Source organism: Sceloporus occidentalis, unplaced genomic scaffold (genome assembly GCF_023333645.1).
Source record: "Sceloporus occidentalis isolate IW3139 unplaced genomic scaffold, rSceOcc1.0.p SCAF_6, whole genome shotgun sequence".
Classification (NCBI taxonomy): Eukaryota; Metazoa; Chordata; class Lepidosauria; order Squamata; family Phrynosomatidae; genus Sceloporus; species Sceloporus occidentalis.
The window spans coordinates 105,463,120-105,478,848 of record NW_028316986.1 but is presented as its reverse complement, the minus strand read 5'-3'; the positions used below and the strand labels follow the sequence as shown (position 1 = coordinate 105,478,848).

The 15,729-nt window shown below is 40.0% G+C and overlaps 1 protein-coding gene across 1 annotated transcript in view; it reads left to right on the top strand.

Annotated features, from left to right (window-relative positions):
• Positions 1-15,729, top strand: part of FIG4 (FIG4 phosphoinositide 5-phosphatase) — a 93,976-nt gene that overhangs the window by 52,093 nt on the left and 26,154 nt on the right. The window contains exons 15-16 of the mRNA XM_089530592.1: positions 970-1,136; positions 12,127-12,265. Of these exons, the coding sequence (XP_089386718.1) occupies positions 970-1,136; positions 12,127-12,265 (306 nt within the window). The remainder of the gene's footprint in view (positions 1-969; positions 1,137-12,126; positions 12,266-15,729) is intronic.

Sequence of the window (15,729 nt, the reverse complement as noted above, 5' to 3'; positions counted from 1 at the left end):
CACCTTTGAGACTAAGTGGAAGAAAGAAGTTGGCAGCATGAGCTTTCGTAGACTTAAGTCTACTTCCTCTGATGCATTTGGACATATTTCCTTAAATGCATCCGAGGAAGTAGGCTTACCTGTAAGTCTATGAAAGCTCATGCTTTCAACTTCTTTCTTTCAGTTAGTTTTAAAGGTGCTACAGGATCTCTCTACAATGTTAAGTGTTTTTAATTTGAATATTACAATGTCAATATTTGTAATATATAAAAGTTTGATAAAATATATTTTATGTATTTTGCATAGATAAAGTTGTTTCTTAATTGCTATCATAATTGCTTTGATTATGTCAGAGAAATTGGCATCTTTACATACATAGTGTTTTTTTTAGAAAGCTCTTTGCAAGGACGCATAAACCGCAACAATCTAGGAAGTATTGTCTGTCAAATAATAGACAGCACCATCAGTGAAACAAAACTGTTTATTAAGTATAGTACAGTGCACCTGTGCCATATGCGGGTGCACTATATGCGACTTCCACCATACGCAGAAGCCATGCAACAAAAAAAGCAATGGTGCATGCGCCTGTGGTGCGCACACCACTGTGTATACGCGCCCCATTGTTTCCTATGGGCCGTGAGCATATGCAGGTTTTTCCTTACGTAGGGGGATCCAGAATGGATCCCCCGCGTAAGCGGAGAGCCTACTGTGATTTAATGTTCTAGGTAGATCCAAGAGTTTTCCTAAGTTGCATAGTTAATAGCAGGATATTCTTCCTGCTTTTACAGATTTGAAGATGTTTTAATGTTTAATTTTGGATCATAGAAAGAAGATTGTCTCTGATGTGGTATAGCCCCGGAGTCACTGTACCACATCACCCTCTTTGGAAGTATGAATCTGTCTTGACGTATTCTTGCATGTCTAGGAAATTATCTGTATACTAACATTTCATACATGTTAGGATTCTTCACCCTGTTCTCCCTGTTTTAGATTATTTGAAGAATTGTATGAAGATCATGGGGATACACTGTCCCTCCAGTATGGTGGCTCTCAACTTGTTCATCGAGTAAAAACCTACAGAAAGATAGCTCCTTGGACCCAGCATTCTAAAGATATTATGCAAACTCTTTCAAGATACTACAGTAATGCTTTTTCAGGTAAATTGCATTCTTGTTCAGGGAAACTGAATTTGCCTTCTGAGATCTCCTGCTCGCATTGCTTGCTTGCTCAGAATCCCTGCATAAAGATCTCCCTTGTTGCATTTTAGTAATTACCAATAGCAGTCAGTCTGGACAAAATAAGAACTGTTTTAAAAAAAACAGTTTTCCAACTGGCCACATAGTGTTTTCAATTTTTTATTATAAAACTAAAATTGGGTCAAGCCAAGATTCTGACAGTATACATAGTATTTGGGTCAGGCTTAAATTTAAATTTAAACTGTCATCTCGGCCTCAGAGGGAGCCATCAGGCAGACCAGCAACATCTTGGACTGCCTGAAGGAAGAGGCCCCTCCCTCCTCAACTGTCATCTCGGCCTCAGAGGGAGCCATCAGGCAGACCAGCAACATCAGGGACTGCCTGAAGGAAGAGGCCCCTCCCTCCTCAACTGTCATCTCGGCCTCAGAGGGAGCCATCAGGCAGACCCAGCAACATCTTGGACTGCCTGAAGGAAGAGGCCCCTCCCTCCTCAACTGTCATCTCGGCCTCAGAGGGAGCCATCAGGCAGACCCAGCAACATCTTGGACTGCCTGAAGGAAGAGGCCCCTCCCTCCTCAACTGTCATCTCGGCCTCAGAGGGAGCCATCAGGCAGACCAGCAACATCAGGGACTGCCTGAAGGAAGAGGCCCCTCCCTCCTCAACTGTCATCTCGGCCTCAGAGGGGAGATCAGGCAGACCCAGCAACATCAAGGACTGCCTGAAGGAAGAGGCCCCTCCCTCCTCAACTGTCATCTCGGCCTCAGAGGGAGAGATCAGGCAGACCCAGCAACATCAGGGACTGCCTGAAGGAAGAGGCCCCTCCCTCCTCAACTGTCATCTCGGCCTCAGAGGGAGCCATCAGGCAGACCCAGCAACATCAAGGACTGCCTGAAGGAAGAGGCCCCTCCCTCCTCAACTGTCATCTCGGCCTCAGAGGGAGAGATCAGGCAGACCCAGCAACATCAAGGACTGCCTGAAGGAAGAGGCCCCTCCCTCCTCAACTGTCATCTCGGCCTCAGAGGGAGAGATCAGGCAGACCCAGCAACATCAAGGACTGCCTGAAGGAAGAGGCCCCTCCCTCCTCAACTGTCATCTCGGCCTCAGAGGGAGCCATCAGGCAGACCAGCAACATCAGGGACTGCCTGAAGGAAGAGGCCCCTCCCTCCTCAACTGTCATCTCGGCCTCAGAGGGAGCCATCAGGCAGACCCAGCAACATCACGGACTGCCTGAAGGAAGAGGCCCCTCCCTCCTCAACTGTCATCTCGGCCTCAGAGGGAGCCATCAGGCAGACCAGCAACATCAGGGACTGCCTGAAGGAAGAGGCCCCTCCCTCCTCAACTGTCATCTCGGCCTCAGAGGGAGCCATCAGGCAGACCAGCAACATCTTGGACTGCCTGAAGGAAGAGGCCCCTCCCTCCTCAACTGTCATCTCGGCCTCAGAGGGAGCCATCAGGCAGACCAGCAACATCAGGGACTGCCTGAAGGAAGAGGCCCCTCCCTCCTCAACTGTCATCTCGGCCTCAGAGGGAGTCATCAGGCAGACCAGCAACATCTTGGACTGCTTGAAGGATGAGACTTCTCCCTCCTTTAACTGTATTTTGTATTGTCTTACGATTTTACTGTACACCGCTATGATCATTGCGGAATAGCGGTCTATAAATAAAACATATTATTATTATTATTATAAATTCAGTAGCACACGCATGGCATTAAGGCATAAGGGGTAGGACATTGTGGTTAAACTAAAACAAGACAGTGGTTCACCATGATGGGAACTAAACTAGGTGAACCTCAGGTTTGTTTATTTATTTATTAAAATATTATTATTCAGAGAAGATGCCAGCCACAGATGCTGGCGAAACGTCAGGAGGAAAATCTTCTAGAACATGGCCACATAGCCCGAAAAACCCACAAAAAACCATGGATGCAGGCCATGAAAACCTTCGACTTCACATTAAAATATTTTTATTCCCCTCCTTTATCATGACATCTCAGGTAAAACAGATAAAACAATATAACCCAATTTAAACAATTCCAAATTGCAATTAATCTATTATTTATACAAGAGAAAAATATATAAAACAATTTAAAGAGTTAAAAGAGTTTTAAAAGGCTGAGCTTTAAAAACATGTACTGTACATGTTTGAAAGTAAATTAAGCCCCAAAAGCTTTAACGTAAACCCATGTTTTCAGCCGACATCAAAAAGAAACCAATGTTGGAATCAGTTGTGCCTTCAGGGAAAGCATTAAACAAGTGGGGTGCCACAGGCAAAAAGATCCTCTGCTGTGTCCTCCCTCCTGATATTGTTCCCATTAGTGGGATACAGAGAGGTGTCCCTCTAGTTATGTATTTTTATTTTATTTTATTTAGGTATTTATATCCCGCCCTTCAGCCCTAATGGCTCTCAGGGCGGCTTACAATTATTTTTAATCAGACAGTTCCCTGCCCTCAGGCTTACAATCTAAAAGACATGACACAAAAGGAGAAGGGAATGGTGGAGGGAAAGGGGATGAGGTCCAGTGGTTCTTCTCTCCCTCTGAGGCCTGGACCAAGGCAGATGGATTGGAGGGAGGGCTCTTCCTTCTTCCAGGCTAGTCCTGATTGAGCTGGATAGTAGTTAGATCTCACTACTCACTACTCAGACAGGAAGTATCAAGGTCCCAAGCCCTTTAGGTGACTTGAATTGAGATAAAAAGCATATTGGCAGCCAGTGCAATTCCTTCTAGGTTGGTGTTGTGCATTGCCTGTATGATACCCCAGTCAGCAATACTGTTGCATTTCTCAGTAGTTGTACTTTCTGAATGATCTTCAAGGGAAGCCCCTTGTAGAGCGTATTACAGTAATCTAATGAGAAGATAACAGTGTATGATCTGTTATGGCCAAGTTATCACTGTCCAGGAAAGGCAGAATTGGAGTTGATCCCAAATACTCTGAGCCACAGACTGGACGTGGGCCTCTAGTAACAAAGATTGATCTAGGGGTACTCCCAAGCTCCATATGACTCATTTAGGGAGACTGCAATCCTAGCTAAGGCAGGTTGTTTACCTAGTTATCAAACACAAGACTCACCAATCCAGAAAGTCTCTGTCTTAGCAGACCTAGTACCCACATAGCCCCAGCTGACTCCAGCAACAAGGGCAGCTTCATATAGATATTAAACAGCATAGGGAAAGAAGATGGAATCCTGCAGCACTCCACAACTTAATGGCCATGGGGCTGAAGAGGAATGGCCAGTGCTATAGTCTGGATCCTATTATTTTACCAATCCTCAACCCCAACCATTGTGGCCCCAAGGAGCTCAAAAGCTTTCACTTCCACATTTGATTAATCAAAGTTTATCATGTAATCAGAACTTGATAAACCTAATGCTTACTGGAAACAGTGCATCAAATCTTGGGTTTTGAAGATGGTTAGTTGTACCAAACATAGTTAAGATTAAATGCAGTGTTACTTGTGGATGGAATATTAATTCATGGTTGATTGAATCTGGTGCAAAAGTTTTCAGTTCTTTTCTTGCAGATGTACCAGGTAGGAGAAGGCAGTGTGTGAGCCAAAGTTTCTTGTCAAAATAAAGTCTATTTTATCATGTCATCTGGATGCAAGGCAATGTAACACTGGATAAATTCTGCCTGTTCTTAGTGAACAGCATAATGGCTGACATTTTAGCCAGCTCCTATTTACTCTGTGGAATGATTTTAAAATATTGGTTAAGATCTAAAACAACCTGTGCATGCATAAAAAGTATTCCCACTGCTTGCTGGAATTTCTGACTCAGAGGTAGTACTAGATTTTGCGTCTTTCCTCCTCCCTCTCAGTCTTTTTTCTTTGTGTCACCTTTTTAAAATTGTACGTCTTCAGGCAGGACTTGCTCTAGGAGCAGGCAGTTGTAGGACAGGCAAACCATAGGACAGTTTAAAATACCGTATTTTCTGGCATATAAGACGACCCCCAACTTTTCCAATTAAAATATAGAGTTTGGGATATACTCGCTGTATAAGGCTATCCCTCTTCCAGCGCACATCAAATAAAAATTAAAAAAACATCAGATTTGATTTCAATATGGTAATTTTAATTCAAATGCTTATGACATGCAGGTACTTAGCAGGAAAACCTGTTGTATACAAAGCCTGCTTGGATTGGTCAGCTCTCCCTGCCTGCCCAGCCCTCCCTGTCTCCAAGCTTTTCTTCTACCATACTTGTACAGCACTGCCCTTCCTACTTTCATACGGTCACCACATACGGAGGGTATGCAGCCGCTGCCATTTTTGAGCTCCCCCCACCATATGCGGTGACCGCAGATTTTCCAGTCTGGCTCAGAAGCTTCAGCCCTATAAGACAACACCCGGCGTATAAGACGACCCCTGACTTTTGACAAAATTTTCCTGGGCTAAAAAGTAGTCTTATACGCCAGAAAATACAGTAAATCTCTTTGATGCAAAAGTGACATTTGTTTAGATAAAACACTTAATAAATTAATTTTATTATAGGGAAGAAGCAGGCAAAACTAGCATTAAACCTGACAAAGTGTAGCTCACCAGGTATTGTTGGATTACAACTCCCATCGGCCATTGTCAACAGTGCTAAAGAGTGCTGGGAGTGGCAGCTCAACAACATTGTAAGAACTACATGACTCCCTTCACTGGGGAAAATGCACTTATAATTGGAGCTGAATGGCCTTCCATCTGGTATGAAGCTTACTAGCATTTCAGCTTAGAATATCCAAAAGGAAAAAGTGATATGCTCATAAGTTACAACTTGCTTCTTAGACAGGTGATGTACAGAATTTCACAAAAGAAATGCAACATACACAAATTAGAATGAGTGATTATATAGAGTGATTCTCTTATCAGTATTAGGCCAATCCCAAATTAAGCAGAGGAGAGTTTGTCCATCACTAGTTAAAGCTAGTTGCTTTACAGGGTTGTGTGGCTTTCAAAGTGTTGGGTGGATACTAAAAAATGTTAGGTACCAAACCAAGAAAATTCAGATTGTTGCACCATATCTATAGTGTTTAAAACAAGGAATTACGTCATATCTGTTGTTGTTATTTTTTCAAGTGTCCTTTTTAAACAGCCAGAAGGGTCTAAACAAGTGCTGAAAGTGTGGACATCTTAACAGACTTATATCTAATAGTTGTTTCATTTAATGTTAAAAAGTATATTGAAAGAGCTAATTTTAAAGTGGTATTTCTGATCTGTACAGAAAGAGTAATGCTCCACTGCAAATTTGGATGTTAATGATACCACATTTTACGTTAGAGATTTGTGGAATCTAAAACAGCTCATTTATCGCAGAAACAGGAATGGACTGTCAATTTTCCTTTAGCTGATGATCTGATTACTTCATCCTGTTAATCTTGGTGTACTATGTCCTAGTTACAAGCCTGGTATTTGAGGTTTTGTGGAGGGTTTTTTTTTTTTTTTTGGCTGTTTGAGAGCACTGAAGTGTTTAGGCAAATTCAATTACTTCAGCTCATTAGGTCTGGTTATGTCTCTTTCCACAGATAGCATACAAAAAATGTGCTATAGCACACGTAGGTACAGTGATGGTTTTTTTTTAAATGCTGTGCAGGATTTTCCTAACTGTAGTGTTTATTTTTCACATCTGTTGCTAAATGGAAAGGGTGAAAAGTACAACCGTTTTCATCAGTGCTTCAACTTGCATTGTTTTGTTTTACTAAACTGTTTAAAAAAAAGCTTTGCTGTTTTTGTTAGTAACCATTATTTTGGTAACTTATTTTCACTTTTAACAGGCCATAATGCTTGAGGCAACTCTTATACACTGTTTCACTCAGTCTTTCTCCTATTTATATAACATCAGTCGAATTTTAAAAGTTTGTATATTTTTATAACTCTGTGATCCATATCTCTTGCTATAATTATATTCTCTATGCCAAGATGCAAAATAGTCAGGAGTGGGGGAGGGCTCATTGACCTGCAGGGACATTGGAAGCCATATATCTTTGCTGGGGCACCCCCCTCCACTCACCCCCCCTCCTTTTTAACAAAAATATTTTTGGTCCAAAATGCCTCCCAAATTTTGGATCAGGGAGCAGGACCATTTTCATCTCTTTTAAAACAAGAAGTGAATCTGAAATTAATGTCCAGTTCACCTGTTGTCTTTCCTGCACCTAAATCAGCCAGGTGGAGAAAGTGGGATAATTGACTCCCATGTTCCTTGAACGGCTTTTTAGGGCAATCTTGTAAATAATAATAATAATAATAATAAAGCAAAGTCTTCCTAAAATTTTGGAGGGTGCCTTGTGGTCTACACTTTCCCATTCCCCAAAACTAGTTCTCTGCTAATTTAATGTTCATGTAAGGCTGGTCTCTCTTTTCTTGAAGAGGGGGGGATTCCAAAGAAAACACCCAAAATGAAAGGAAGGCTGAAATTACTGATAAGTGAAGGAAAGAGAGGAGGCTTATAAATGCAGTGAGATGGGGTTTAACTTTTTTTAAAATTTGATTTCCACACACGCACACACCCAGCACACACACACACACACACACTTTTATTAAAGGAACAATTCTAATGTCCCAGGGAAGGTGGTTGTGAGATAGTTGAATCTCTGCAGGCAAAGAGAAGATTCCATTTTGTGCAATAGCAAAAACATTTGCTGCTCTCCTTCCTGTCCCATCAGTGGTCTCTCATAACAGGAGGAGGATGGAGATAGGCCTGTGCTAACATAAACCTTAGGTACACTGGATCCAAAGCTCTCCTATACAGTGGACCCTTGTTATATGCTGGGATTTAGTTCCAAGATCCCCCATGGATAACAAAATCTGTGTATGCTCAAGTCCCATTAAATAAAATGACATAGCAAAATGGTGTCCCTTATAAAAATGGAAAATCAAGGTTTGATATTTGAAATTTATACTTTTTTTGAACATTTTCAAACCGTGTATGCTTAAATCCGTGTATAAAAAATCAGTGTATAAGAAGGGCCGACTGTACTCCCATATGTCCACAATAAAGGTGGGAAAAATAAGCCATCCCTGGACCTGTCATCCTTAATTTTTTCCTCTTGTAAGTTAATTGGGGAGAGGGGGCAAAAAACCAGATGGGGAAAAGCTGCCTCCTCCTCAGCCAATGCAAGCTTGATGGGCATTAGTTTTGGCACAGACTGGCCTATGCATCCAAGGAAGTCGGCTTTAGTCTACAAAAGCTCATGCTGCCAACTTCTTTCTTTCACTTAGTCTCAAAAGTGCTACAAAATCTCTCTACATACTGGCTCATAGAGTGTTATGGAAGAAACTGAGGGGTCATTCATACTTGTTCCAAGGAGATTCGGATCACTGTGCTGATGCATATTGGGTTTGTTGTTCCCATTTTGTTTTGGTATTGTGAATCACTTCAAGTCATTGTAATCCCTTTGTTATTTATACATGCTATTGTTTCGGGATAAAATAGAGCTACCTCCATTCCCTTGAATACTACACGGGAATAGATTCAGATGCTTATTTACACTGCCGCAGATGCAGATTGATTCAGATCTTTCAGGAAAACTGGGGTGGGGGGGTGGAGACCCGGTATCAAATATCCCAGGTTAAGTTTTACCAGCCCTCCCCCCCCCCCCCCCCGGGGCGCCAGTGCATTGAGTGCATTCAGGATGTGTATGAACAACAAGGATTTGTCCTGGATTCATTCTGGATTATTTTTGCTGTGTGAATGGAGCCTAAAACTTCTCCTCCTTTGATCCGGAGGCTGCCAGTGGTTTCAGCAGCAAGCTTCCCATCCTGAAGTTAAGTTCTCTAAAATTGTTATTCTTCATTTTTGCTGGCTTTCGACCAAGCTCTAGATTAATCATGTATTGCTTTATAAGTTGCTTTCTCAGTGGCCATTGTTTAAAACAGGTGGGTCTTGGAAGTGAAATAACTAGAGTAGCCAGTGGAAAGGAATGCTAGGTATTACAGTCTGCAATATATGGATGGCTGTAGTCTCCCACCACCGAGGTTTAAAAGAAAGACAGGCTCACTCTTCTTTTCACATATTTCCTGGCTGCTTAACTCTGGTTAAAAATCTGGAGCACCCACTACTTTTACATCCTTTTGTCTTTCCTTTTTCTGCTGCAGATTCCCATATATATCCTTCCCTAATCTGTGTTAACAATAATGCAGCGTTAGGTCTATAATGAACTTCACACTGATCTTCGTCATATTTAAACTACATCTACCAAGACATTTGGTTGTTAATAATTTATCTCAAGTTATCTAGCCTTTAAAGTATGGTGTGAAAAATAATTTCTCATGTTTGTTAATAGTGTAGCTTATAACCAATATAATGTGTGTGTTTATGGACTACTCTGGAAAAAAAACAGTACTTTACATTTAATAAGTGAGCCATTAAATGGATTTGGAATGTGTACTATGTTTATATTAAATAAGTACTAGTTTTAGAAACTAATGGGAGGGAAGCTATAGAGAAAGAAATTATGATAGCATAATTTATTTTTGCACCTTTAGAAAACATTGTTTGGTATGAATGCTGCCTTTGACAATTTGGGGATTTAATATCTGTGACAGAATTTTCAGTAGAATCCTCCACACTATGTTTAGTATAAACAATATAATAATTTAAAGAAATTTTAAAATGCTTTAATAGTCTGTTAAATATGTGTTTCATATGTCATATCTTACCTATTTATATTGAGTCTGAAGAGTATATCCTTCTAGCTGATTGCCAGGTGGAAGAAATAAGAATTGGGCACATAGCTTTTAATACACCAGATGCAAATATTTAACTTAAGAAGGAATTGGGGTGGGGGGTGGGGGATGGGAGGAAACATGTACAAGAGTGTGCTCATCTTTACATGGAAAGTTAATGATTGAAACAGGTTTATACAGTCAGTGGCATGAGAAAAGAGTGTGCAAGTAAAAGCTGAATTTCAAGTTTTAAAGTAAGTTTGGAGATGGATGTAAATAGATCTGAGAGGAAGTCCTCTGTAGGAGGCTGTTAGTACTTCAGTGAGGTTCGGATAAGAAGGAGAAACAAAAGAGAAAACTATCATGTCAGTAGTCAGCTAACAGGGAAATATATGACAGAAATGTACAACACCTGTTGTAAAAAGATGTTTTTCCATATTCCTTTTGTAATGTATAGTATAACTCTATTCTGAAATACAGTTGGCCCTCCACATTTGTGGCTTTGATTTTTGCGGCTTTAATTATTTGTGGTTTTGATTAATATGTTCTCTCTAGGAATCTTTAGGTCCTCCAGTGCAACTCTGCCAGAAGTTGTCCATGGAGTTGTGCAGGAGAACCTAGAGAAAACACTTCTCTAGGCATTTGTAGGTCCTCCAACATGATTCTGCGATCAACTTCTGGCAGATGTTGACCATAGAGTTGCACTGAAGGACCTGGAGATTCCTAGAGAGGTGTTCTCTTAGGTAAAAAAAATAGTGGTTTTTTTATTCGCAGTTTTTCACATCAATGGGGTCTTTCACCCCTAACCCCAAGGAATGTGGAAGGGCTACTGTAGTTATATGTCCTTGCTCCAATTTCATGTAATTGGCTTCTGGAAGCAGGTATGTGCAGAACTTGGTAGCTTCTGAAGGTGAGATAAATTTTACAACAGAATAAGGGTTGTGTTTTCACATTTGGACATGTGTGTCACAAAAAGTTATAGTTCTTTCCCCCCAAACAGAAATTTCTGCCTGTTTTTCTCTCTCCTCCTGCAACATTTTATTGGATTAACAGAGGGTTCAACAGAATAGGGGGAACAAATAATTAGTTATTACAGGCAATTAAAATGCACGGAGGTGTGCAAATACAACTTATTTTATATTGACTAGAAAGGATTCCTCCAGTAGTTTATATGAAGAATGGGGAGATGGGCTAGATGGAAATGGCTCTATGCACATAAATATACAGGTACACCATTCAGCCACAGAGCCAGCATGATGTAGTGGTTTGAGCTTGGATTATGATTCCAAAGATCAGAGTTTGAATCCCTGCTTGGTCCTAGGATCCCACTGGGTCACCTTGGGCAAGTCACATTCTCTCAGTCTGAAAGAAAGGTAAAAGCAAACATCTGAACAAAGGTTGCCAAGATAACACCATTACAGGTTTGCCTTAGAATCATCATAAGTGAGAAAACTCACTTACAAGGCACCAGTGGCGTCACTAGGGTTGGTGTCACCCAGTGTGGTAACTCATGGTGTAACCCCACCCCATTGACCTCCTCCCATTTCACACTGTACAGAATCCTTAGTAATGCTTTTTTGCACTAATGTTACTTGTAAATCATAATTCCCATATACCACTGAATGTAATGCTAACAGTTGTGACATCAACAAGTAGCAAAATTAAAATTATGCCTTCAAAGTACAATATCACATGCACAACCTAAACATATTTACATATATAGAGTGAAGATCTGGTTAAAATGTGATGTTTTTTTTTAAAAAAATTAAAAAGCATAAGTTTTTGAAAATTGCTCCAACTATCTCTTAAAGCATTTTAAATGGAAGCAGATGAATGCCAGAGCCTGTTTCTGTGAGGACCAGTAGTGTCACCCCCCCCCCTTTAGGGTGTAACCTGATGCAGTCCACACCCCCATGGTGATGCCACTACAAGGCACACAGCCATTCATCCACAGGTTTGACTGAACAGATAAATCCTTTAGGCTTGAAGTTTGAAACAACCAATTTCAGTCCTTAAGATTGAAGGGCTAGGTATACTTCAGATGTTTCAACCTGAAGCCCTAATTTTTGCCCACATTAGTTGGGAACATGACAGTTGCAGTCCAGAACATCCGAAGGACATCCAGTTAAATTCCATTTTAAAGCCACCTTTAATTCCATTTTGGGAGAAAGGCAGGATATAAATCCGATAAATAAATAATAAAAGTTTGCTCGCCTTTTTCCAGATGGTAAAAATGAGTAAAATAATTGTGTGCGCATGTACATGTGTTGTAAATTAAGTTTCAAAATCGTGACTCTGTCTTCTAGATGCTGACAGGCAAGATTCAATTAATCTGTTCCTGGGAGTATTTCAGCCTGAAGAAGGGAAACCTCATCTCTGGGAGCTTCCTACTGATTTTTACTTGCACCAGAAGGACACAATGAATCTTCTTCAGGCAAGGCGAAGGTAGCATGACTCTTTCAAATGTAATTTAAGAGATTATGGGCAATCATCACGTGTCTCAGCTATATTTTTAGCATTTGTGAAAGAACAGTCTCTTCTAGTCCCCATTCAGAGCCAGTACGTGGAAGGATCCTAGTTGCATTTGTGAGGACACTGGGGTGGGGTGAGGATAAAAATCCACCTGTTTGTCAAAAACTGTCCACTTCCTTTGGCTGCAAGCACAGAGTAAGCAATGCATCCACCCCATAGGTCTGTAGGTTTTTCTCCCATTTGTTCCAAAACACTTTTTTAACCAGTGTTATTCATTCTTGCCTTACACTTTTCTTCCAGGCCACTTTCAAGCTCCTCACAGGCCTGATCTTGATGGATAACTGTACCACCATCCTCTCCCATACATCCGTTCATTACCATCCAGGCAATTATTAATTTTATGCAGTCACTACCACAAAACCCCCTTTATATATCCATAATGGCTTTATTTTACTGCCACTATGTTATATGCAAATTAACAGTTCTGTAAAGCATAAACAGTAGCATTATTCAAAAGAAATACAACAGCAAAATGGCAACCACTTTCATGGCAGGAGCCATCAGATTCCTGACACTGTTCGACTTTGATTTTTGTAATCTGGTTAGGTATATGCTTCAGCACTCAAAATGAAGAGTAAATATAGGTCTTGTTTTTAAAGCCTTTCTTGGCCACTCTCACAGAGAGATCAGAGCAACATAGATAAAATACAAATGGAATAAAATTAATAAACAAAATCACACAACAACCATTTAAACAACTACTAACTTTTCTGAAGAAATCAGGCAAACATGAGTCAGAATTTTAAAGGGCTTGAAACCCTTGCATCATCATCAATAAACAGACTATGCCAGAACTTAGAGGTACTCAGTACTACTACTCATTCTAACCTGGCATAATGACAGCATATTATGTGGACTCTAGTGTCCAGGCTGTGGCTGGCATAAAGGCTTTGAGTGAAAAAGACAATTCCTTGACTGTGTCAGTTCCAGTCTCTGCAGGGTTTTAGGACCAGAAAATGAAAAACAACAAGATACCAGAAAAAGTAAGTAGCCTCCAGATACATAGAAATATGTTGGTAATGGATTTTACATATAAATCATTATTGAGCAAAAATCTGTTCTCTGCTTTTTCCTTGGAGACTAGGTATTGAAGCTGATTGTGCTTTAGCCCCCCATCTGAAAAGCTTAGAACTTGAATTGGACTCAAAAATACCCTTTCTATGAGAGTACAAGGCATTTCAAAAGTGGTGGGAGGTCACCTGTTGAAGCTTGCAATTGTCTCCTAGGACCACTCCAAATAAATTGTATTTACAGTCGTTATGAATGAGATACAAAAGCATGGATCAAGTACAGTGAATTTAGGCCTAGCCAGGAAGGGTGGAACCTTCTGTTGTTTAGGGCTACTCTAGTTGCCCTTTCAGTGTTACACCAAGTGTTTGAGTAATGCTACTGTATGCTCACCAATGATTGGAAAGAACTCTGTCACTTGGGATTTGATATTAAATTACCATGCTGATATCTGGCCTGACAACATTGGGGGTGGTAGATCCAACTTTGTCTGCCTATGTTTCTGATCCACAATCAGCTCAGACAAGGCATGTGATAAAATAAGATAACTGTAGTTTCTCATTACCACATTCTAAATGTTCCAGCTGACATTCTCCTCTTTTTTCTCACCTCCAAAAGGCATTTTAAAAAATCACTATTGTTAATGTAATTGTCACTGGAAACCCAAGTTTTAAATACTGGTCAGAACCATGATTTGGTAAATTTTTTTAGTCAAACTGAGTTGATCAAGTTTGTGGCTCTTTTTTGAACTTTTCATCTTTTTAAACTGCTCAGTATTATAGCTGTTGCCACAGACCTTTTGAGACCAATAGATATCTACAGTGCAGATCAATATAGCTATGTTGGTTCTACAGAACGTTCTTCATAAAGGCATTATTACACAGTTGAGACTATAAAATCCTCTAGCCAAGAAAGAGTTTCATCTTTTTACATTTAGGTTACTAGACCAGATTATTTTTCAGTCAAACAAAACAGCAGGATACTGAAGTTAATTTCATAATTATTACACTTACATGGTGTTTACAACCATTAGACAGGGGAAGCACAATCCAATTCCATGTTTATGTGAATAGCATTTCCATTGCTGATTATGGCAGAGAGAATTTCAAGAGTATCCAAGGGTGTTTAGATGCAGGTTGAGTCTCCCTTAACCAAAATTCTTGGGACCAGCAGTATTTTAGATTTGGATTTGCATATGTGTACATAATGAGATATCTTGGAAAATAGGACCCAGTCTAAACACAGCATTCATTTATATTTCATATACACCTTATACACATAATCTAAAGGTAATTTTATACAATATTCTAAATAATTTTGGCACGAAATAAAGTTTGTGTACATTGAACTGTTAAAAAGCAAAGCAGTTACTGTCTCAACCATCCATGCAGACAATTTTGGATTTTGGAGTATTTCAGAATTTCAGATAAGGGAGACACACCTTGTATTCATAGCAAGTGAAAAGAATCCCCATGTAGGGCCAGATATCATTTGTGAATCTCATTTAAGTACAATAAAATTATAGAAGAACCAGTCTCCCAGAGGAGAAATGTAAGCAGTATGGACTTCCTCAAGTAAAAAAGACCATTGCTTTTTAATATTTGTGAATGATCTGGAGGTAAAGTAAAGTGTCCATGTTGGTAGATGACACAACACCATTCAGAATGTTAAATTAAAAGAGAAATTGCCCCTCCAAGAATTTTTTTCCATGTAGGAGGGGAGGTCATTAAACTCACACACACTCTCATATATACATACAAGTTTAAACTGACGTGTTGTGGGGTGAACAATCATGACTTCATAGATAAAATAATGGGGTGATGGCTGAGCAGGAAAGAGAGTTAAGGTGGATAACTCAGTGAAACTGTCAGCCAGTTTTGTTACAGCTATGCAAAAGGCAAATCCCATGTTAGTACACATTAGGGAAAAGGTGCGGAATTAAAGCTGCTACTATTGCAGTGCTCAGTGTGACCTTATTTGGAACACTGCTTGCAGTTCTGGAGACCACATTTCAAAAAGGATACCATGCAGCTGGAAAAAATATGGTAAAGGGCAACCAAAAAGGTTGAGAGCCGAAGCAACATCCTTATGAGGAAAGGTTACAATGTTGGTGCTTAAAGGGAAAATAAATTTATTTTTATTTTATTTTATGGCTTCCTTATTCTCCTATGTGGGACCCAGGGCAGTCCATGGCATAGGTTAAAACAAAAATGCAGGTAAAAAAAAAGTATAACTTTAAAAAGTTTAAAATCAGTAAACTATCCTATTAAAAATAGAATTAATTTAAAACAATGTAAGACATTCTAATAAGGTTTGTAACAGGGCATATAAAATTAAGTGCAGTATAGAGAAAGCAGGAGCCAATACTG